At 34.4% G+C, this 23880-nt stretch overlaps 2 protein-coding genes and 1 long non-coding RNA gene across 3 annotated transcripts; 2 read left to right on the top strand and 1 right to left on the bottom strand.

Moving 5' to 3' along the window:
* The first annotated feature begins 1544 nt into the window (after positions 1-1544).
* Positions 1545-2060, top strand: LOC140021533 (uncharacterized). Its single transcript, XR_011825361.1, has 2 exons — positions 1545-1657; positions 1758-2060. It is a non-coding gene; the product is annotated as an uncharacterized lncRNA (long non-coding RNA).
* Positions 2061-7398: 5338 nt separating this feature from the next.
* LOC113706977 (zinc finger protein ZAT5) lies at positions 7399-8761 on the top strand. The gene has a single exon (XM_027229104.2). It carries the CDS (start codon positions 7429-7431, stop codon positions 8635-8637), a length of 1209 nt encoding a protein of 402 aa, XP_027084905.2. The 5' UTR covers positions 7399-7428; the 3' UTR covers positions 8638-8761.
* Positions 8762-14926: 6165 nt separating this feature from the next.
* LOC113706970 (large ribosomal subunit protein bL9c) lies at positions 14927-18049 on the bottom strand. Its single transcript, XM_027229092.2, has 6 exons — positions 17798-18049; positions 17527-17654; positions 16328-16373; positions 15690-15787; positions 15570-15617; positions 14927-15396 (listed from the first exon to the last, which is right to left on the bottom strand). The coding sequence occupies exons 1-6, from the start codon at positions 17951-17953 to the stop codon at positions 15276-15278; spliced, it is 597 nt and encodes a 198-aa protein (XP_027084893.2). The 5' UTR covers positions 17954-18049; the 3' UTR covers positions 14927-15275.
* Between the last annotated feature and the right edge of the window lie 5831 nt (positions 18050-23880).

Genomic DNA, 23880 nt, shown 5'->3' with positions numbered 1-23880 from the left:
CAACAAAAGGCTATTATTAGCACTTGTACCAATTGCTTGAACGGTCACTACAACAAAATGACATTCCCAAAATACCCATCCCCAATTAATTCATGACACTAATTGTCAACAAACCACTCTCTCCTGAGTTTAATTACTAACTAAGAACGTTTACATAAATTCAGTGAAACAACTGTTGTTGTTACTTGTACCCACTGCTAAAAATACAATTAAAATAATGGTACATTCCTACAATACCCGTTTCTTTTGCAAACAACACTTTATGGGCATTCACCACACAGAAGACCATATATGCCAAAGCTAAAAACAAAAGTTGAACCAACAATTATACTCTGCGCTATAACAACACTCCAAACAATCTTACAATCCCAAAAAATACCCCAACCCTTGCGGTTGAAATTCAAAAGTCATTTTGTCCTAAGTTCGTTCTTATACAGTATAAGGAAACGCATCGTTAGAGGTTGAAGATCTATCATCTCCACGCGTTCTCCTGCCTCCACTTCAAAAGATTCCAAAAACACATTTAACATCACTACAATGCCGCCATCGGTTGGTGCAGTTTAGGTACAAAAGAAACATCATGTTTAGGACTTGGGATGTCGAGGAAATGCTAAATAAATAATAGATGCAAAAATTTGCATGACAACTGATAAATCTAATCAAGCTTTTTATAAGGTAAAGATACTTGATAGTAAAACCTTTAGTAAATCCAAAAGGCATCTTGGCAACTTTGTCTTCCTTTTCTTTAGTAAGAAAAAACTTTGCTGGTTTCAACTCCAGTCATTACAATGGTCAGGATAAGTTTTTGGGAAAATAAGTAGATTATCTACTAACATATATAATTTTTACATAAACTAGCAAAATTTAGGTGAAAAAGTTACCTATTCTTACTAATTGATCCTACATGTGTAACAATTGTGTCTACAAATGATGCTATAACCATACATACAGATCTTTATCTTCCCCCAACACTCCCCCGCCCCAACTAAAGTATGCGGATCAGCCAAAAAGGGTTCAAGGATTACTGAAATACATATTCCAAGATTGATGGGAAATTTACACTTGATCAAGACATGTCATTAGATTGTGATTTATCAGAGCAGTGGTGTCACCATATCGGGCCTCTAATTAACTCAAACCATCAGTCGCTGTTGTTCATATTTGATCCAAGAACCTACTAGTCAAGTGGAATAAAAGATTTCCGAGTAAAAGGACTTTTAGGGTGTTTCAGTCCACCAGTCACCAGATGAGCCAATTGCACCAATGAAATTTAGCAATTTTTTCTAACAATAAATGTTACATGATTACTCTACTGTTTCTCGATCTATTATTCTATTCATTGAATAGTAAATGATCAATATTTGGTACTGTGTGAGTGCGTGTGTTGTGAGGGAGTGGGATACCATGCTACCAAACCAGAGGGAACAGCGTAACAGTGGCGTTGTTGCACTGCGTCGCCTTACTACCATACGTGCTTCTCACACCAAGCCATCCCTTATTTATTTGTTACGCCAAGAATCTCCCCACCCCATCCAAATCTCATTCTTGACTTTTTCGCTTCTTAATTCCTTTAATCTTTTAAAATTTAATGGGCACCATGCCATCCATTTGAAGTTTCTCATCGCCGGTTTGGATTATTAAATCATCTCTCCCGAGGGTTAGTTTCTTTTATCTAATGGCCTCCATTTTCTTGCTGATTGCAGTTTTTTCCTACATTCTTCACGCATGTTGAACTCCATTTTTCTTGCTGATTGCAGTTTATCCTACATTCTTCATGCATGTTGGATTAGATGAAGCCTAAATCATGTCTAACTCATTCCTATTTCCCCGAGTCCGAGTGCAGTTCGTTCAACTCCTTCATTAGTTAATTCGCTTTCTTAATATGTATAAATTTCTACTTGGCTCTAGCGATTGGCTTTTCCAGTTTAACAACCTCTCTATGATTTACTTCTTTCATTCATCTCTTGTTATGAAAGTTCGAAATTGAGATTAATCTCAATCACTATTTGTAAATGAATGAAAGAATATTTAATTAGCTGAGGTTTTATTGTGTTAATTTCCATCGACGCGTGGTTTTCTGAATTGATTTTCGCATCACATAATAGTCAGACATGGCTTTTCCTATGACTTGATGCCTCGCAGATCAAGTTATCAGGAAATTTTACTATACAATAATGTAAAATTAAATGTCATGCCTTCCTTCTCATTTTGTGATGCGGATTACTTGACATCAGTCGTTTGACTATGATATAAACTAGAGTTTCATCATCTCTTGATAACGTAAACCTAATTTTCGATAAGATTAATTTTAGTGTTTTGGAGAAAAGCTAATTGGATTGTCTAAGATTAACATTGTATATAAATGGGAACCATAAAAGTTATACTGGTTGAAAGCTCAAAATTTATGCAGCAACGAGTCTTGTGCTAATGTAATTAGAGATTGGCAGAGAAGCAGTGCTCATACAAATTTTCATTGGCTGAATCTCACACGAAATAGAAAAACTAAGGATGATAAAGCAATTCTGGTTGAACCTAAGCTAGCTTCTGAGATTATATCAATTCTTTTGAGGGAAATTAATTTAAGAGTGTAATTTAATATCTGTGGATATAAACTGATTATTGGGACTTGCAAAGATACAATCAAGTAGGCTATTCTTTTAGGCGAGCGATGTATAATCAAATCGTGTTGGACGATTTCCATAAATCCATTAATCAAACATGCTTTGTATATATATAAATATATATATATATATATATATATATATATATATATATATATATATATATATATATATAAAGTAGGCTATTTAGTAGTGACATTTATTTATTTATTTTTTAAATTCTGGCTGCCCAACTATAGGTACCTACTCTCACCTTTAAGAAATGGAAGTTGAACATTTATATAACAAGAGATTAGCACAATACTTCTTACAGTAATAGCATTTTTTTGGCCAACTAAGATCAAAATTAAGAGCATTAATTAATAACTTCTTTTAAATTGTTTCACGAGCCTTATCTTCGTCCCAAGTTATCCCGATTGCTCGGATGAAAATTGAATAGAATCCGAGACTGCAACCATAAGCAGTAAAAGCTTCGGCATATGGTACCTAAAAAACCAAACACTAGAAGCCTAATAGAAGGTATGCCATTCGAAATCTTTAAATACACGAATAAAAGTTGATGTTCAGACACATCTGTACAATATTTATTCATGTAGACAATTCATAAGTAATTCTATCAGCAGTTTTTTTTTTTTTTTTTTAATTAAGCAGCCAACCCATCTGACTACCACATCGGCTGCTGTAGTTCACTTAGAGGAGGACCACTCACATGCAGCAGAAAAGAATATTGTTATTTGAAATCAACAAACTTTAATTATCAGATAAATTAATGTAAGTAGCATGTTACTGTCATATGTATAAAGATTAGGTGTCATCTTGGGATTTTGGGGCTCAGTAAATAGCAATCAAAAGGAGGGGATTTTTTTTTTTTTGGGTAGAAAAAAGTTTGAGCAGGTTCGTCTCCGATCACCACCACAGGTCAGAGCATATCTCGAAACTATAGGTCAGGAGTTCTTATAAATTATCCACCAACACTGCTCTTAAAAGTCATATCGGTAGCAGAATTCGAATACACGATCTTTCATGAAAAGTTGGTCCGTCCTTATTAATTGAGCCAACATAAGCTGATAAGAAATGGATCAAATTATTTGTAAGACACAAATTTTAATAAGTAACAATATTGATTGGATTAATCTTATATATATTGTCAGTGTATAAACTATATCACCGTTAAATATATGATACATGTGCAAAATTTGCTCATGTGTCATCCATCCAACCGTGTTAGTGTATACACTGACAGTGTATATTAAATTTACTCATATTGATTGTACTTTTGCACATTAATATTTTAGTGTTAATATTTATTGTCATAATAATTACATCTATTTTATAGTACGTTATATGGTTCACATAAAATTGATAATTGCAGAGGTCACAAAAAAAAAAAAAAACCGGTGTCATTGTTAACGGTTATGAATAAAGAAAATAAGTAATAGACTTTTGATGCTTAATTACCCAAGCCGAAGAAAATGTCCACTTGGGTAGAAACCAAGTTGTTCTTGATTTGCGATTAGTACACGATTTGGCAACCAAACCCATGAGCATTTTGCTTAATAAAAAAAAACGACGTAAGAGCATGGTCCTTGAACATATGCTTTTTAAGTTCGACCACTAACCACACCGTTCATTATGGCCTCCACGTGGATGATTTTACTCTAATCCATCCTTTTTAGTTCTTGAATACTGTCTTAGTCCTAAATTAGTATAAAAGTGTAATAGATGTGCCTAATTTACTTGAAGTAGAAAAATTATTTTGGGGGAACCACAAAAAGAGAGTTGGTATGCTTCCTTCAACAGCCATCTTGATCGAACTGCTTGGCATTTTTTGAAAAAGAATTATGTAGAGAATCTGAGTAATGTTGTTGGCCCTCAACAACTAAATCAAGAGAGAGTAAAATAACAAGAAAACTTATCACTTTGGACCAATTTTTTAGGTTTCATTTCCAGCCTTTCATCATTAATTGTGATGGTCAACTAATCTACGCAATAATTGATATGAAATTATTAATGGGCCGACTTTGCTAAAATGCCAAATCAAAATGTTTAATCAATTTTTAATGGTAATATAATTGCGAAACCTTGCATAAATTAGATTAAAATCAGCTTATTAGTTAACCACCTCGAAATATTCATTTAGTTTTAGATTCTGTTGAAGATAAAAATACCTTTCAAATCTTTTTGTAACAAGCTGGCAATCTGTTGCAAAATTGACGTAGCCAAATGTAGATTTTTACATTGGGCAACAACTTCTTAGATATCAATAGTGGTGGAGTATTAATTTGTCTTTTTTTTTTTTGGACAACTCATTCCGATAATGTATTGGAGCAATTGATTTTTCTTCTCGTAAACAGCACCTAACAGGTTTTGCAGTTCCTGTAATCTTCTCTTGTTATAATGTCTGTATAGTTTAATCCATCATAAACTATTAAAGGAACTTCTCTTCCAAAAAAGAACCGGAAAAGCTATAGAACAGAAAGGTATACATGAAAGGCCAATTGGATGCTGTTTTTCTCTTTTTCTTTCTTTAATTTTCCTTATGTAAGACATGGCCAGGCATTTCATACTTTCTGTTTCACTTTGTGTGTGTGTTTTTTTTTGTTTTCTGTTTCTCTTTGTGGGTTTAGCTAATGTAGTTGTCATCCAGCCCATAAATACCTCCAATTCATTTTCTATATTTGAGATTTAAATCATGAGAAATGAAGCAGGAAACTAATCAAATTAAAAGGTGTTGAGTATCAAATTCGCAAGTTCAATTTTTTGAGTCATATAATCTCATGATATTATTTCTTGATCTAAGATACCTGATTGTGCGAGTCCTCTTCAATTGTCAGAATTAAAGATTAATTAGCTGAAAAATCCTCTCTTAATTAATCATGGCTCAATTGAACCTGGAATATGATAGACAAAATTGTTTTTCTTAATAATCATCATCATCATCGGAGAGATGTCAGTTCAGTGTTAGGTTCCATCAACCCTATCCAGTGAACATGTGGTGCCCAAGTCGTATAATAGTGAACTGTTTTAGCTGATCCAGCAATAATTAATTAGTCCGTCCACCACCATAATTCACACTTGAAATTAGATGATTAAATCCAAAAAACAATTAACGCAATAAATTGCTGGCTGTTAATTTTTGGCATCACATTCAAATTCCATTGCTTCGTGCTTGTAGGATCATTGTTCCATCTATGATACCGGTCGCTTTAAATTCTCTGTTCCGAAATTATTTTTTGTCTCATCTATCCTGTGCTTATACAACAGCCACGTGTATTGATGCATTGATAACACACGAGCAAACTCACAATACTTCGCAGTTCACTCTACTGACAGTTGCTGGATAATACTGAATGCACTATTTTGCAAAATAAGCAGCAAAAATGGTGAATTCCCAATTGGTTGATGTCTAATTCTATGGTTCTAACCGAAACTTTGAAGGGTTATAGTTTTATTTGCGACTCTAAAGTCTCAACTCTAATCGCTTCTTTATTTAATGTTTGTGAAGGTTTTGTTCAGCTAATTAAGAGGACCTTCTTAGTATCGACCCCCAATTTCACATATAATGATGTGTAACGCATCTAAACTTTATCAATGAAGAAATTTACACTCGTACCAGTCCCTTAGATAAAAAGTGAGCGACGACCCAAGAAAGATACCCCTATGGCGCAAACTGCAAACTACAAAGTGGGCAGCATGTATAGAGAGAGCCTCAGAAACCAATAGGCAGTTAGCCAGCCAACTTTGATCTCATATATATGGGCATGCACAAGCTAGTGTGTGCGAGTGTCCCTACTCAAGCTGCTTTGCTTACACCTCCCACCAGCTTTGGACGAGAGAATGGGAAGAAAAGATAGAGACAGATAAAAGGAAGTATACTACCAATTTTATCAATGAAGAGAATAGTTGCTGAAAAGGCAGTTGTGGTGGGTTTGCTTGAAAGCCAAACGAATCTCGTTATTTTGCCTCCCTCATATGCTTGAGCTTGAATCCCTCTCTCTTTCACGCACACACGTACACGTAGTTAGGTTACTTATGAGTGTGTTTTAATTAGTGTGTATTCGGAAAAAAATAGGACTTACTTAGTATAGTGGCACTTTTTTCTTGATCAGTTTAAGAAGACATGGAGGGAGTGAGGTGGAGCATGCTTTTAACGTGCAATTTCTTAGCTTTAATGGCTGTATTTATTCGTGACTTTCGCTGGCAAAACAATGTGTACAAAGAAAGTGTGAAACCGACTTAATTAATTAAAACGCTGTTAATAACTTTCCCTTCATCTACTTTTACCCTAATCTTGTGTCTCATCTTTGTTGATCAGTTACAACTGGACTTCCCCATAATTCTCTTCTGTCAGGATTCTAGCCAGTTAGTGTAACATATATGTATGTTTTCTATATGTAATTGCAAGTGTATAAGTTCCACTTGACACAGTGTTTTAATTCTTGAGCCTCTAATTAAGAAGCGTATTAATTAACTATACTAATCTTTTTTTCTTGGTTGTCATTTTAGGAGTTTAATTGACGTACTTTTTTTAAAAGGGTACATCACTTCCCATAAATTAATGCCTAAAACAAACTCTATGCAATACTGACCCTCCAAAGAGGGGATTAGTTAATTGTACCTAAGATGTTTGACATGTTAGGAGTACCTTTTAGAGTGAGTGTAGTTAATAAGGAAAAACACTTTTTTCTTTTCCAAGTTGGAAATGAAAGGAAAGATTGGTGGCTACAAACTAACACATAGAAAATGTTCACGAGGCTGGCTTTTGACTCCAAACACTTCCTTACCATTCACTGTCCTCGGTGCGTGTATGTATATATATATGTATATATATATATATAAACCACAACAAAAGCCCACTATCACTCCTATTTCTCACATCACTCTTCACTTGGCTAGTTACTTCACTTCTCATTTTCCCCTCTATTACTCAATTTCTTCAACACAATATTTCTTGAAACCAGTTTTTGGTATGGAATTCATGGATGCCTTGGAAGAATTCTCAGGCTCAAATGATCATTCTATTGTTATCAAAGGCAAGCGCACCAAGCGTCGCCAAAGGCCTCTATCTCCGGTTGGTAGAGCGGCTGTGGTCACTTCTTCTTCATCAAGTGGTGGTGGTGGTGGTGGGGGAGATGATCAGGGTGGTGGGAAAGATGGAGAAGTGTTGGGCTATATTTATTCTCTAATTCCATCTTGTAACACTTCTAATAGTGACATATCAATATCCGCCACCAGTACTGATCAAGAAGATGAAGATATGGCCAACTGTTTGATTCTTTTGGCACAAGGAGAAAGCTGTAGAAAGCAAGTTGATCAGGATCATGAGAGTAAGATGGAAAAGTTCACTAGTAGAAGGTTCAATGAAATGGTTACTACAACAACAGGTGGAAAAGTCGGCTTCTTTGTTTACGAGTGCAAAACTTGTAACAGAACTTTTCCATCATTTCAAGCTTTGGGTGGCCACAGGGCAAGCCACAAGAAGCCTAAGATTAATATAGAAGACAACAAAGCCACAATTGTTACACCTTCCAATGATCATCATCATCATCATCAAGAAGAAGAAGAAGAAGAAAAGGAATCTGCAGGAGAAGAACAGGCTGCAGGCCAACTGATCGGTAGGCAAAGCCCACCTCTTTCTATTCAATCAACCAACAAACCTTGCTCTACTGCTGCAAGCAACAAGGCCTCAAAGAGTCATGAGTGTTCGATATGCGGAGCAGAGTTTGCATCAGGACAAGCTCTGGGAGGTCATATGAGAAGACACAGGAATTCTATGACAGCTAGTACTTCTAAAGTTGCCACGATTCTTGAAACAAGCCCAAGTATTGATCATCACACTGACTCATCATCCCATGATCATCATGTCCAAAAGCCCAGGAATATTTTTCCTTTGGATCTTAACCTACCAGCTCCATCTGAAGATGATGTCCACAGGGACTTGAAGTTTCAGTTTTCAGCCAATCAACAACCACATCTTGTGTTCTCAGCCCCTGCCTTGGTGGATTGCCATTACTGAGGGGGGAAAAAATAAGAGAAAAGAAAAGTTGTTGATAGCCACTTGAATTATATCCAATATGAATTATGACAATTAGCTGTTATTATTTGAATCAATAATAATATTTAACAAATGATTCTTTGAATTGTTTTTTAGTTCTTCTTTTTTGAGTACTTTATATGTTTCCGATGCTGATCATCTACTTGTGTTGAAGCTGAATACTTTGAGTAAGTGGTTAGTGTACAAGGTTGCCTTTCATTCACGAAATGTGACTGAGAGAAGGCATCTTTTTGTTTTTTGTTCCTTTTTTTTTTTTTTTGGTGATAAATACTTAAGTATGTAATTTTGTTCTTACTTGAGAGGGAAGAACGATGTATGACACTGCTAAAGTGAGCGGAGTACTTGGGGGGCATGGCTAGGTTTTGGCATAACCAGAACCACAACCAAAAGTCGTGGATTAGGTTCTTTTTGTTTCCTTCAGAATAAAGCTGAATTGCCTAACTGAAATAAGAAAAAAAAGAGAAGGAAAGAAAAAAAAAAGAAGAAGAAAAAAGCCTCCCTTTCTATCTGTTCCATTAAATGACAAAAGAATAAATGGATAGGAAAGATAGGTTGGTAACAGCCAGGTATACTCCTATCCTATGTATGCGTAATCTTTCATACATGTATGTATATCTTCAACAATTCATCCACTTTAGACCAAATGATGTTTTATTAGTTGGAAACTATTAAACATTGTATTTAATTCTCAGTTTATGATGGATTACTTCATTTGTAGCTCTCATCCCACCAATCACACCTAATTATTTAACTTTGCCATCCCTTACTCTCCAAGATGATTTCTTAACTAACCAAAACTAACTGAAGCATTGTCCATCGACAGACACCAGAAATAGGTACTGCTACCTCACGTCACATATATGGTTGGGTCCGAGAAGCCCACATGTCCCCTCTCTAATTTTGGTTCTATTAGCTCACTGAAAAATGAGGTTGAATTAGGCCTATTGCTTAGTTTTTGCATAATTTACTCTTTAAGGACAATTAGTCAGGTGGTGTACCATGGGTGAAGGGCTTCTGGTTATTTGTTTAATTCAATTGTTGAGATTGAGTTCAGTAGCCAACTTCCAAATTATATAAAAATATCATTCTTTTGCAATTAAGCGTGTGTGTATGTGTGTCTATAGATATATATATATATAATCATGATGTACATACCTTTTACGTAGTAATTGTAGAGGTCTCTCTCTTTCTTTTTCTTTTTTTTTTTTTGTAATAAAAAGTTCGGGTAGATTCAGTTCTGATTTACAAATTGTTCGCTAGTATAGCCTTCACATCAACAGGACCTTTTTGTGAGGAAATAACTATCCTTACTAATCAATCAAAGTATCAAACCAACTTATATTGGCATTGTAGGAGTCTCTAATCTGTGTACCACTACTTCATAATAAGTTTACACCTAAATGGAAGAATCTGTCTTGCTTGCCTTGTGGATATGACTAGACCTTTCTAATCAACACGCACGGGAAGGATTTCCAAATGATCGTAAATCAGTGTCACTGCTTTGAGTCAGTGACGTTTAGGGTTAATTAGCCGATGAAACTAATTAGTCAGGCAACCATATTCCATAGATCTAAGTGGAGAAGATGGAGTTGATGAACTTAATTTGTTTTTAGGAGGGTGGGGGAAGTTTGGCTGAACCGATCAATACTCTTGAATCTGCTCCAAGTAGTGCCTATTACGTGCACGTTTAATTTGGTGAATTGTGGTAAGGAATCATGTGGACACATAGCGTGAGAGATGCCCAAACAATGTGTTTGGGTAGAGTAAGAGTAGTATTATTTGAACTAGTATTTAGAATAATTACTGTAACACTTTTTTGTGATGTAATGTATGCGAGATAAAAAAGTAATTAGAAATATAAAAAAGTGGATTAAAAATGTGTTTATAATACAAGCAAAATATTAATATTTGAGATAATTCAGCAATCCAAACACAAAGATTAAGATGAAATTTGCACATGGTAGTGGCCAATCACACACTACCCTCTAATCCATAACCTCCACATAAAATGTCATCCAGCAATTAAAAAAATACTAGTACGTCTATTCCATTTAACCTCTTTATAAAATTTTCCATATAATAAAATTGACGAATATTGGAAAAGAACCCTAGCAAGCCCTCAAGCCCTCTTTTTGGCAGCAAAATATGAGGAAAAGTCAAGTAAAAAATAAAATAAAATATGTATAGTCAATTACTACAATTTTAATTAGTAGTGGAGAATCACTTACAAAAAGTCAATGGAGGTTTTCTCAATTTACTTTACTATGACTAGCATGCACAATAATCCTATTCCTTTACAAAATCAACAAAAACAATATGCAACCACCCATAGTGTGCTGGTGACGGTGCTGTAGCAAAGCATAGGCGTACAAGGTCATGTGTCTACAACTTTGATCATTAGCACAATCATGTGAACAACTAAGCAAATGTAGCTAAGGTGGCGTCCTTTCCTCCTAGACAGCTGGTTGGTTGTGAAAATTGCAGGCATTCTGGTTTTAAAATAAAGAACTCTGTCCAACAAATTTGGGATGTGGTGGGCTTGTACTGTATGTAAATCTAGATGTACAGCAAAATGTGGCCACAAATTGATGTCAAGGCATCCTCTTTTTTGGTATCTTCGACACTCAACTATATATCCTATGTTTAGATGTGTGTCTAATGAAGCAGAAGTCATCATCGAATGATGAAAGGTGTTAATAACCTGTTATTTGTCCTTTCTCTGATGCCATCTCGGAGAATGCCATTTGCCAGCCATTGTATAAGTAGAGGAATTGCAATTAATGGTATGAAAAAATGCTACCTCTTTCATATTCTTGAAATTTTCTCTTCTTGACCCGTTTAGCTACAACCACTGAGTGGCCACCAAAGAGAAATTTAAGTCCCTCTTTGGATTGCAGGCGAAGATTTAAATCCCTATTTGCAGCAAAACAAATTTAAAAATAGTATCAAAACATCTTTTTAATTTAGTTAAGTTTATATACTTACTAGTCTCTAATACACAAACCTCTTTAGACTCTCCCTCAATAGAATAGGTTATACAATTGTTATCGTTACTGGAAAAAAAAAAAGACTCGTCTAGCTATGTTTTATTTATACGTTTGGTGCCTGCCTCTACAATTTTTGAGTGTGCCTTACCTGCCTTTTCTTTTTTCTTTTTGTCTTGTGGGAGTGAAAAAAGTTATTGTTGAACAGTTCAACATTAAATAATAATTAGAGAAGATTTTGTTATAATAGTTTAGCATTTATAAGGGATAATGATGAATATTTAGATGTTCTTGCACTAATAATTCTGGACATTGATCGAATTTGGAACCCTTTGTTCTTTTTTTTTTTTTTTTTTTTTTTTTGCTGACGGAGTGGGTGTCCGGGTCAAGACCGTAAAGGCGACCCGACTAATCCCACTCCGGCTCGGCCCAGCGCCCCAACCAGAACCAAACACGATAGATGCACGGCGGTACTGATGTTGCTGCGGAGATTCGACCCCAGGACCTGACGGTCCCGAGGAAGAGGCGCCAACCACCAGCCCATTCACGTGGGGGCGGAACCCTTTGTTCATTAGTTACGAAGTGAGGATAGATCCGTACGTTCTAGGCTTTGTCTTGAAAGTAACCAGACACAGGAAATCAAATATGGTACTTCAGAGTTCAGACATTGGGAATTCTCAGTATCCTAATAATTTGACATTTTCTGCAAGTTGTACCGAGATGCCGTTTTGGGAAAAATAAAAAACCACTAGGTACGAAGTGCATAAGTGCATTACGAAAGTAACTCAAGCTCGCATTACATCACGTAGACAAGTATGATAATTCAATTCAACACTTAAAATTAATTGATTCACATTTTAATACGTTGAAATGTGTTTGATAATAAAAAATTGAAATATGAATTAATTGATTGATATTGAATTTTTTAAGCAAAACTAGCTCCCAAACATATATGATAGGATATTCACTTATCATTTAATGTAATATATACTCAAATGTATTAGATTTAATATTTAATAATTCAATAAATTAATAAGTTTAGATTTCATATTTCAATTTTCAAATTTCAGTTTTGTCAAATGCACTTTAAGTACATTTACATTCCTTGACTTTTTGTCATAGATTTTTTTTTTCATCTCAAGAGGATGACAGGACATTCCTTAGTGCAGAAAATTTGTTCCTAGAAATCTTTTTTGTTATTGTTATATGTTACTCCCTTCATCTGATTTTGATAGTATTGTTTTTCTTTTGCATCCGTCCCAAATTGTAGTCCACTTTCTAATTGAAAAATATCATTAATTTTTTTATTTCTCTAAAATATCCTTATTTAATATATTTTGTTATCGATAAATACTCTTATTCCACCAACAATTGCTTTGATATATGTCTTGAATGGTGCAATATACCATCATTATGGTTATTGTAGTGATACTTCTAATATTAATGTAAGGTTATTTTAGCAAAACATTAGGTTAGACTTACTTTTTTAATAAAGTTAACTAATTTTTTTTAAACTGTGTGAGAAAAAGACCAAAATTATCAAAATAGAACGGAGGGAATACTACTTTTTGCATGTATATATGTATTTTAGAAGTTCTAATATATATATATATAAAATATGTATATACGTATACTAAATAGATGCCAGTATACAAACTTAATGAATAAATGGATAAACAAATTTTACGCTCAAAGATCAGTCAATTGTGTGTTCAACTTTCAGTTGTTACATTACATTGGAATCTTGAATCCTTGCCCGTTTGGATTGCTATTTTGTAGAGTTTTTGTAGAAAAATATGCTGTAATAATTTGATATATATATGAAGTAGAAAGATAATTTAAAAAATGTGTTTATGTAAAACATTTTAAAAATTTTTTTAAAAAAATTGCTTTCCAAACAAGGCAGTGGACCTAAAATTCACCTTATCAACTACCAAGTACATGGACCAAAAAAATAAGGAAAAGAAATGCTCTAATGACTAAAAGGCTCCTGAGAACAAGAAGAAAGGCAAATCTCACTCCAAGACAAAACCAGCTTCTCAGTTAAGCAATATTCAGATCTATGGAATAAGCAAAGTTTCTCTTTTAACTCTGTGTCTGATACTCAATATCAACCACAACCACAATGTATACTCCAGACAAGATTTTAGGATTGGGTTTAACCACCTTGCTACATCTTCCAAGTCTGAGTGTGACTCCTCAGGCAACTAACCATATCACTCTCAGCAACACCTAATATTGATGCTTCACATCTGACCAATTGAAGCCTAGTACTCCAAACTATTCAAGTGCTTCTCCTTTTTTATCCAATAGAAAGATTCTGAAAAGGATCCAACTCAAAATTCATAAAACCTAGTTGCCTAAACTTCATAATTAGATCCAGTGAACTATTCCATATGTATGTGTTCAAAGTACATGTTTCCATCATCTAGGAAATTAAATCCAATGAACTATTCCATATGAATCCACTGCAGGGTGACAGAAGTTAGACACAAGCAAACAGTTTTGAGTAGTATAACAAAGCTTAGTTTACTCAGCAAAAAAGATTGCCACTGGACAGAACAGTAATTGCCTTTCAAATTTCACAGTCTGTGCTCAACATTTATTTAAGTGTTGAGCTAACTCTTTCCTTTTGTATTCTATTTTTTTTTTTTCAAAAGAAGACCCAAAAACTTACAAGTAAAACCGAGAAAATTAAAGATTTAAAAGTCAAGCTAGACACCTCACCCTCTTGTTTGCTTGGCCAATGTTATGACTAATTAAGCTAGGTATTAAGACTTGAATTAATCTTTCCTATACTGTCAGTGTATACACTGCCAGAATTGGATGAATGCCAAATCATCTAAATTTGTATTTAAACATCAAATTTTATATATATGACATGCATCTAGACCCACTAGTGTATATAGCGTCAGTATATAAAAAATTTACCCTTAAAACTTATGCTAGTCTTATTTAACAATTCAAACAATTTGACATTTTTTACTATCCCAATCAAATATCAGCTAACCCATGAGCTACAACTGGTTTCATCTGTTCTTTTCCAGTTGGAGTCATTGTCTGTACCAACTCTTGCAAAAGCAATGAGAACCAATAGTAGTCAGGTCAGGTCGACAGACAAACAAGTGAACAATTAAATTTGGGCCATATCTTAGCTGGGCAAACAAATAAAGGGCACATATTTCAGCTCTTAAGTATGTATCATGGTGTTTATAACAAGAAAGGAGTGAGATTTTGCCCAGCACACAAGACCTTGTTATGAACGATTTTGCACATAATGCTATCACTTTTATAATATAGCAAATAGTTAATTATCTAGAATTAATGGAGATGTGCAAAAGTACACCTTGAAAAGTTGATGCAATGTCAAAGTTTGTTACAAAGAAATGTTTGGTTGCCGAAGAAATTAAACGCTCCAATCACCTTCCCAAGTCGAATATGACATCACATCTCTTCTTCCCGTTGTTTTTTCCCATATTCTTTTTCAGGAGGGGGAGTAATCTTCCAAAAATGAATCCAATCATTGAATGATCATGTACATTAAAGGAACCAGTCCAATCCAATAAAAGAGCAAAGTCTATAGCTTGATTCTACTCTCTTGAAAGGTGCCTTTCCTCAGTTGGCATACACAATCAACCTTACTCTAGCAGTAACTTCAGGATGAAGCTTCAATTCTGCAATGTATTCCCCTGTTTCCCGGATCTCTGGAACGGATACTATCCTTTTGTCCACATCCCTGTTGAAATATTTAGATGAATATCAGACTTGCGTCGGGGGTTACGACATGCAGTTAGAAGTCATTAACAGAGTGAGGAAAAAGGATGGGGGTAAACAAATCAGCACAGAACATGTTAAATATCTCTTAAAACTTCAAAGCTACATGAATCCGTAGCGACTGTAAGCGAGTACCTCTGTGTCTGCGCCTTGATTATGTCAACAAGATCCTGTGCAGTAACGCTGCAAGGATAAATAGTTGGTAAGTTATGAAGATAGACAAATAAAAGGATATCATTATACACCTTCACTCACCTTCCAAAAATTTGTTTTCCCTTGCCACCTTTTCGCTTTACTTTGAAAGCTCCAACAGTTTCAAAAATTAGAGCAAGCTGTTGTGCCTCTTCTCTCACCTGAATGAAAGGGGCTTTTAAATATGTAAAAAGACCAGCTCCAATGTAAGAAGAAATGGTAAAACCGCGAAACCACTCCCTCTCCATGGAACTCAGAGATAGAAAAGTCACCCAGACTCTTCATTTAATTATCTTGTTTCCACCACTTTTCAAATGGACATTGCTATGATCCTTCAAGATAGATCAGTAACTTACTAAACTTGAATGACCGTGTCAGAAACATAACAATAATGACAGCTTACTACAGGAATTCAGTTAGCATAGCCCCTCTTGCAACACAAGAACATACCCAGACAACACTCTTAACTAAAAAGTGTGAATAATCCAGATTCTCCCAAGCTGCCACTAGTTTCAATACACTGAAGGTTAAAGTGATAGCAATTTTTCACAAACCAAAATGCATGGGAATACACCTTGGACTTGATTGAATCAGTAACCTTTCAAGTGAAATTTCCACAATAAAAATTTCTTTTTTTTTCACAAAAAAAATTCTTTTATTAAGTCTTTCAAAGACAATAACATCATATGGTGCTTCAGTACCCTCTTTTTCTCAGCCTCAATTCTCTCCTCTTCCATCTTCATTTCCCTGAAAGAAGATAAGAGCAAAGAAATTAACAATTTATTTTGATATCAGCCATTTATTCACCATGATTCTAATATATGCATTTAGCACTTGTTATCCACCAGCAGCCTAAAAACAAGTGTAAATGCCGTCAGACGTAATCTCTTTTAAGAAAATATATGCACATCGCTATCTACCCTTGTAGTCACTTTCAAGATCAATCTAAATTTAAGATCTTGCACTACAATGGAATCGTCTTTAAAAATAGGTGCCAGAGTTAGTCGCAAATATGAATCTCAAAACTGCTCAAAAAACATCAACTGCAAAAGGGTCGTTAGGGCTAACTTGCAATCTTAAAGGGTAGTATACATAACCATAACCTCTGAGACGAGTCAATTTGTTGTGCGCACACTTCTGAGACCCTCCTTGGTACTCTTGTTGCAACTAGCAAGTAGAGCTATGGCCTCTTAGCTGTTAAGGGAAGTAGGCCTTCACAGATTTAATCATCTTCAGAACTTAATTTCTGTGATCACCATACCAGGACTACTGAACTAATGAACCCTTACCCTCAAAAGGCAATAAATTAAGTGATCTTATAACAGGTCTCCAATTAACAAGATCTTATTAGTGATACAGAAGCAATTCCTTTTGCAATATCAAAAAACAAAAAAAATTGAAGGTCCATTTCCTTCAATAGAATGGAGACTTCAGAGTTTTGGTTAAGTGCTAGCAAAAGTTACAGGAAAACTCAGAGAAAAAGGCTTCAACAAATACAGCATCCCGGAAGGACTAACTGTACACAAACACGCGTTAAAAGGTAGAGAAGATTGTTCTGCCAACCAAATTACGATTCTCAGAATGATAATCACGAATTCCTCAACCCCTCCCCCGCCTCCCCAAGAAAAAACTAAAATCAATCATTTTCTTCCATTTGGTGACACTGCGACAACTGAACACACACAAACACAGACACAGTGGTGTGTGGAGTTGCACCTGATCATGTCCCAAGAATTCTATCAACTTATACATATTTCTCAAGTCTATCCCATCATGTTTGTAACATTTACAACGGGGATCCCCAATATAATGCTAAACAAGAATCAAACAAACAGGTAGTAAAGAAAAACAAGTGGTTTTGCATCTTCTAAATAAAATTCCAACAGTAAACATTTCTTACTTGAGAAGTAGGGGTGTCACAATTTGAGCCTTGCCCAATGGGAACAAATAATTTCTATAAAAACCAGCTTTAACATCCATAAGCTGACCCTTTTTGCCTAAGTCTGCTACATCCTCTTTCAGTATAATCTGCATATCAACCAAAAATCCCATCAGCTATTTCTTCAAATAACATAAATTCCCATGAATTGTCTAGCATAAAAATGTATAAAGCACCAATCTTTAGCAAAAATAAGATAATCCCATTTTATTTGAGGAAGCATATACCAAACCTTTCTGGTTTTCTTGGCTTTTTTTTGAGCCACCACCATTAAAATTGAAGTTTTCTCAGGCAATTTTGTGGCTTCAGGTCTCATGCATTGGGTTAAGCAGTGACTGCTGAACCAAGAGGATGAACCCCATGACAGACTTGCTGCTGCTGATGCCATTGATAGTTTACTATTCTACTTCCACTCTTTCCTCGAAATATTTTGAGTCTTATCTTTGCATTCAGTTGTTGCTCCGCTGATGAGGATCAGAAACCGCGACAAGAGGCTGTCACATTTTTGGGCCAAATGATCGGATTGTTATCCCATGATGGTACAGGGAACAATTGTGGGCTATCACACTCACAAAAGCTAATTTCATCACCATCTCTTTCTTTTGTCTTTTTTATTCAAGGCCCAAAAGACTATAGTGTTAAGCTAGTATTTTGAGCTTTCGGCAAGGAAGATGGACCAAGAAACATCAAAGTAAACAAAAAAAAAAAAAAAAAATCAAAGAGAAGAATAATAATTTTTCTTTGCCATTTATTTTTGCCATTAGATACTTAAATTATCTTAATTTTTTTTCCATGGTTTCTTTTGCGATTGACGGATTTCCTTGAGTAGTAGCGTGCAACTAAAGCAGGCAAAACGTGATTAGAATTAGTGTGAGAAAAAATGTTAGAGATAAATGTCATTTTGAGATAAAAATAACAGGTAACAACAAGTACATAAATGCGATGGTAGCTAAAATAAAAATATTAGTGGGATAATGAGCTTAAAATAAAAGAAATAAAACAACATTTGCTACATATAATACTAAAAATTTCCTTTTATTCTGGCTAAATAGGTATATTATTAGCAGAGATGGAGCAAATAAAATTTGAGCAAAAAATTAATAGGTGAAAATAGTAAACAGGCTATAATTGATAGTTTAGTGGCGCGTCCCCACAATATATATCGTGCTGATAACTTAATAGGAAGAATTCTGTAATTAACCCAAAATTTTGTTCAAGTACATATCTTAATGAAGAATTGAAATTAATCTCCACAAAAAAATTTTTTTTTATCTCCACAAAGCTTTAATGTTTAGAATATGAGATGATATTATTGGTAGAAGGGTATCTCATAAGAAATCCCAAAAATTTGTTAAGAAGTGTGACTTTGTTTGTTTCATAGGATGAATTTCTTTTCTTTTTAAATACTGATGACAAGACGTTGACGTGTAATGAGAAATAAATATGCAAGTGATGTGGAGTAATCTTACATATCCTCAAGCGATGCAAATAACTTCTTCAACTTTCCTCATCACGAAAAGTATTTTATTTCTTTGAGTCCATTCCCAAAAGTTGGATAGACTATTTTACCACAGCTCTTACTACAGCCCCCTTTTTTTTTTTGATCAACTTTTAGACCATTTCAAACAAGGGGAAAAAAACAGGGGGAAGAAAATCAAAGCTAACAGAAATAAGAAGCTTGAGAGAAATGGACATATAAGCAATTGCAACCTGAAAATAACCTTCCCAAAAGTACAAAGCAAGAGTTGGGGAAAAAAATCTTAGCAGAAACTTTCGTTTTGTTTCCTCCTACTATAAGCCAAAGCTCTTTTTTCTTTCTTGTTCTTCTTTTAGATATAGTATTTAGTTATTTAATTTTTTTCAAGTTGGATTTACTCCATGCTCTCTTTTCTTTTCTTTTTTAATGTTGCACCATGTTCAACAATTGTTCTGGAACTCTTTTTTTATTTTGGAAAAATGTCTTAGGTCCCATTAGAGATAGCAATTTCTGACATGATATAAAAACACAATAATACGAATCTAGCACGAAATTGATAGATTTGGGTTGAGACTTTACGAGTTGGAGTCAAAATCGAGTCGAACCTGATAAACTCGAAAAGCAAACAAGTCGAATTCAGATTACTCATGAGTTGACCCGATAACCTGTCTATGAATTAAAAATAATTTAATAAATATAAAAAATATTTTATCTAATTAGACTAACTTACTCTTTTCTTCCCAAAGGCATTAAGTCATTAGCAACTTACCCCTAAATCCTTATTGATGGTTTCTTCACCCTCCTCTAAACCGCAGTACCTCACGCTGTCCCAATGGCACTAAGTCATTAGCAACTTAACCTTAAATCCTTATTGATGGTTTCTTCACCCTCCTCTAAACCTCAGTACCTCACGCTGTCGCCAACCTTCATCTATTACTAACAAACGCTGGCCAGCAGCAAGGTGGAACATCGGACGACCATTCTTCTTCGAGTTTAAGCTTAGCTACTGCCTTTTGATTTTCGAACTTGTGTGCCTCCTTCGAAGAAATCAGATTTCAGATTGATTACTAAATTTGTTTGGTTCATGTGAAGTTGGAATTGTTATGTTTGGACAGATGACGTATTACATTATTCTTTATTTTTATGGTGTCTTAATTTACTTCAACTCTAATTTGGGATTGTTTTATTAGGGTTTTTATTACTTGATTATGTAATTAGCCTTGTACGAAATTGGTTCTAGTAGGAACAACAGCAAAAATTTAGTAAATTGAAGTTATGTTTCAGGTCATATTAGGTTATTTAAGTGACCCGCCAATCAGAAAATATTGTGTTCATGTCAGGCATCCTGACCTATCATAGATTAGCGGGTCGTGTCCGGATCAAATGAGTTTCTATTATATTTTGATCTCAACTCGACCCGCCAACCCATCACTGTCTTGATTGCCACCCTTTGTTGTAGTGGTTTATAAAGAAACATTTGTAAAGTGCCTATAAGTTTTTTTTTGAGGAATCGCTTTTAAGTTATTAAAAGTTAAATTCCTTAAATTATAACAAAAATTAATTACCAAATATTATAAAAATACTTTTAATACTTAGAAGCGCTTTATTTGTAAATGCATCGCAACCCCTAAAAGGGCCTTAGACAGTGTGGGAACGTTGGCTGTTTTTTCATTAGGGAGAATGCGTCGAATGAAAAAAAGGAAACAAAAAAAGGCAAAAATAACTGCCTTATCAAACTTTCCTTGGAAGCCTGAGTGGAGCCCACGTAGAGTGTGCTCGACATGAAAACCGTAACTTCGAAGTTCTAAATTAAATTTCTTTGTACAGGGACTAGGGAATTTTAATACTTATTAATTTGCTTTCTACTATCAGATATGACCCAAAACAAAAAAGAAAAAAACCATAGCTAAACATATTCTTGATTATGCCATTTAGCTTTATAATAGTAGTATCAAAACCAATCCCCTTGATTAGAATGATTGGCCCACTCTAAGAGACCCTAGGTGTGACAATTTTGACATTTTTTTTGTGAAATTTTTTTTTTTTCCCAACACGATTTGCATTCATTGAACTCATCCAAAGTCTCGTCAACTTCTTGCAGTCGAAGGCATCATTGCGGAGTGTTTCACGAATAATTGCAAGTTCTTTAATGCAATTTGCTTCTTTTTCTAATACCTAAATGCGTAATTGATGGTTTAAACACGAGACTTCGCGGGGCCCGAATACCTATTGTTTTACTGCCATGGAGAAGTGGAAATCAGTAGTGATAAAAACTATCCTTAGAGGCCAAAAATGAATGAAATTTGACTTTCCAGGTTCTAATTACCAAGGGGCTAAAGAGAAAGCTGGTGCGTTTACGTAGTTATATACTATGTAAATAGTATATATAAAAGTTCTACTGCATATGGCCTCGGTCTTGTTGCATCTATTGGCTGTCGTTAACCGCATTTTAGAGGAAACAACCAATTAAGTCATTCTTTAAATATTTGAATGCACATGCTTACTAATTTTTAGACACTTAGCCAATTCAATTTGGTTATTTCAAAAATTAACATTTGAAGCTTATCTTAACTAAACAATGATTGAATGAAGACTTTTTCTTTACCAAGTCATTCAAAGTCTACGGAATATTATTATTGTTCCAGTCCAAATTATGCGGAGATGGCTTGAATTACTCGAGAGTAAGACTGTTAACGGGTCGAGTTTTATCCAAACTTATCATATTTTATGTGAGTCTAGTCTAATTTTTTTGAAATTCGGACTCTTACTGACCCTGGTTCTATGAGAGAATCATGAATTTTTAGTAGAATTTGAATTTCATATATCCCCTGATCCAAACCTAAACATGAGTTAATTTCAAACGAGCAAATTGTGGATAATAATATCTCATGATTTCAGTTCACAATTTTTGCGGTCCTTGAAAATTTTCTTACTTGAAAATAGTAATTAGATTATATTCATGTTATCTTTGAAATCCGTATTTTATATTATTTTTAGCAGTTAAATTGCACATTATAAGAATGTTCATGAATACCTATTGTTACCAAAATCCATGAGAGTTGGTTTTGGTCTTTTTTTCAAGCTCATAAAGGTTTGGATTTACTTATGAGCATTTATTCAGTTGAGCCTGCATGTAGCGGATATATTACAAATCATTATCCTATTGATTGACGTGCAGAGTTTTGGCTGTGGATGTTCTCATCCAATTGCTTATTATCCTTATCTCGTGATTTATTCAGTGCTTATACGCAGCTGGACAAAGCATGTATGTTGAACAATTTTATACTTCTTGACGTTATTCATGACCGCCCATTCAATTGTATAGTGTATAACCCCCAACTAAGGCTAGAAATAATCCGACCAAAAGTTGCTTTTGCATTTTTTTCTTTTCTAATTATGATTTGCATATTCATATGATCCCTTGATTCCCTTTCCTAAGCTTTGCATAATTCGAAAAAATTTTGCATGATGTGTATGAACTCTATCAAAGATGTTCCTAGCATATAGTAATTAAGTTTGTATGAATCAAAGTTGGAAGTTCTTGTTACATAGGTCCCGTTTGGCAAGTGAATTTTTTGGGTGTTTATCTAAAACTTTACTGTAACTTACTGTAGAAGTTGTAGAAAAAATTTTTGAAGTGTGTAAATTTTTGAATATTTTGAAATGTATATAGTTTAAAATTTTTGAGAAATTTTTTGAAGTTACTTTAACTAAAGTTATTAAAAAACTTGTAACAGACAAATTTGGTCAAAAACTTGATTGCCAAACAAGGCCATAGATACAAGCTAGCAGTTGTTTACACTGGCGGAGCTAGTCTTTGACCTTGTCCTCAATGGCCAAATAAGTACGTCATTTTTTGGGTAGGAAAATTGTGAAAGAATCCATTTTCACCCACAAATAAGTAATTGTGCCCCCACTAGCCAGATAAAAATATTCCTTTTAGGTATATAATTTTTAAAAGAATATATTTTTGTTCCTAATAATTTGTAAAGAGTCAATTGATACATGTAATCACAAATAATTTGATAATAATTCTTAACAAAAAAATAATTAGTAACCCAATTAACCTATCATTTTGATGACGACTATACGTACGAGCCTAGTATTTTAAGAAATTTGGTCCTCCGAGTGTTTCTATGCACAAAAATTCATACTTGGATTGTAATTACATCATTTTTGTTACATTTGCTTATAGATACTACTCCTTTTTATGCAATCGCTATTATTTTCTGCCTCTATTGTAATGCAGTAAAATAACTATCCATATTTGTGCCCCCATTGCAAATATATTCTAGCTTTGCCACTAGTTGTTTATGACACAAGTCTACCTATATATAAAGATCATGCAGTAAAATCTTTAGTAACATTTAGCAATTTTTGGGTGCATGATCACGTACCTGTAAATAAAACCGAGTTTAATACGGAAAAATTTCATTGAATCAAGTAAGTTGCAAGACATAAAAGAGAAACTAAAGAAAACCAGAGAAGAGAATCGAGAAAATTAATATTTCAGGTTGAAACAACAAGAAGTGTACATTAATTATAATTTGATTTAACTGCCGTAGGTTTGCCTTGTTGCCTACGTAGGGTTACATGCTCAAGTTTCGGCGCATTTGGAGTTAACCGGCCTCAGTTGAAGCCTCGTATGTTTTGGCATGGCAGGAAAGGAGAACTTCAATGCAGCAGTCTAGATTAGCCTTTCCCACTGGTTATAACCATGCAGTTGCTTCGTTGACATTCATTTCTGGTGACCAGCAGAAGATTATCTCATTCAAGCCGCCTTGGAATCAACATAAACAAATGTTTGCTTCCAGAGAAAAGGATTAGAAAGAATAGGA

This window comes from Coffea arabica, chromosome 1e, assembly GCF_036785885.1.
Source record: "Coffea arabica cultivar ET-39 chromosome 1e, Coffea Arabica ET-39 HiFi, whole genome shotgun sequence".
In the NCBI taxonomy this organism is placed as follows: domain Eukaryota; kingdom Viridiplantae; phylum Streptophyta; class Magnoliopsida; order Gentianales; family Rubiaceae; genus Coffea; species Coffea arabica.
Note: the sequence above shows the minus strand (reverse complement) of the source record. Positions and strands in the feature narration are given on the sequence as shown.

Coding starts and splice junctions, on each gene's coding strand:
- LOC113706977 (XM_027229104.2), top strand. CDS start 7,429: ATGTATATATATATGTATATATATATATATAAACCACAACAAAAGCCC.
- LOC113706970 (XM_027229092.2), bottom strand. CDS start 17,953: ATGGCATCAGCAGCAGCAAGTCTGTCATGGGGTTCATCCTCTTGGTTC. Junction 16,374..17,526: donor GTGACACCCCTACTTCTCAA/GTAAGAAATGTT, acceptor ATCTTCTTTCAG/GGAAATGAAGATGGAAGAGG. Junction 15,618..15,689: donor GGAAAACAAATTTTTGGAAG/GTGAGTGAAGGT, acceptor TTATCCTTGCAG/CGTTACTGCACAGGATCTTG.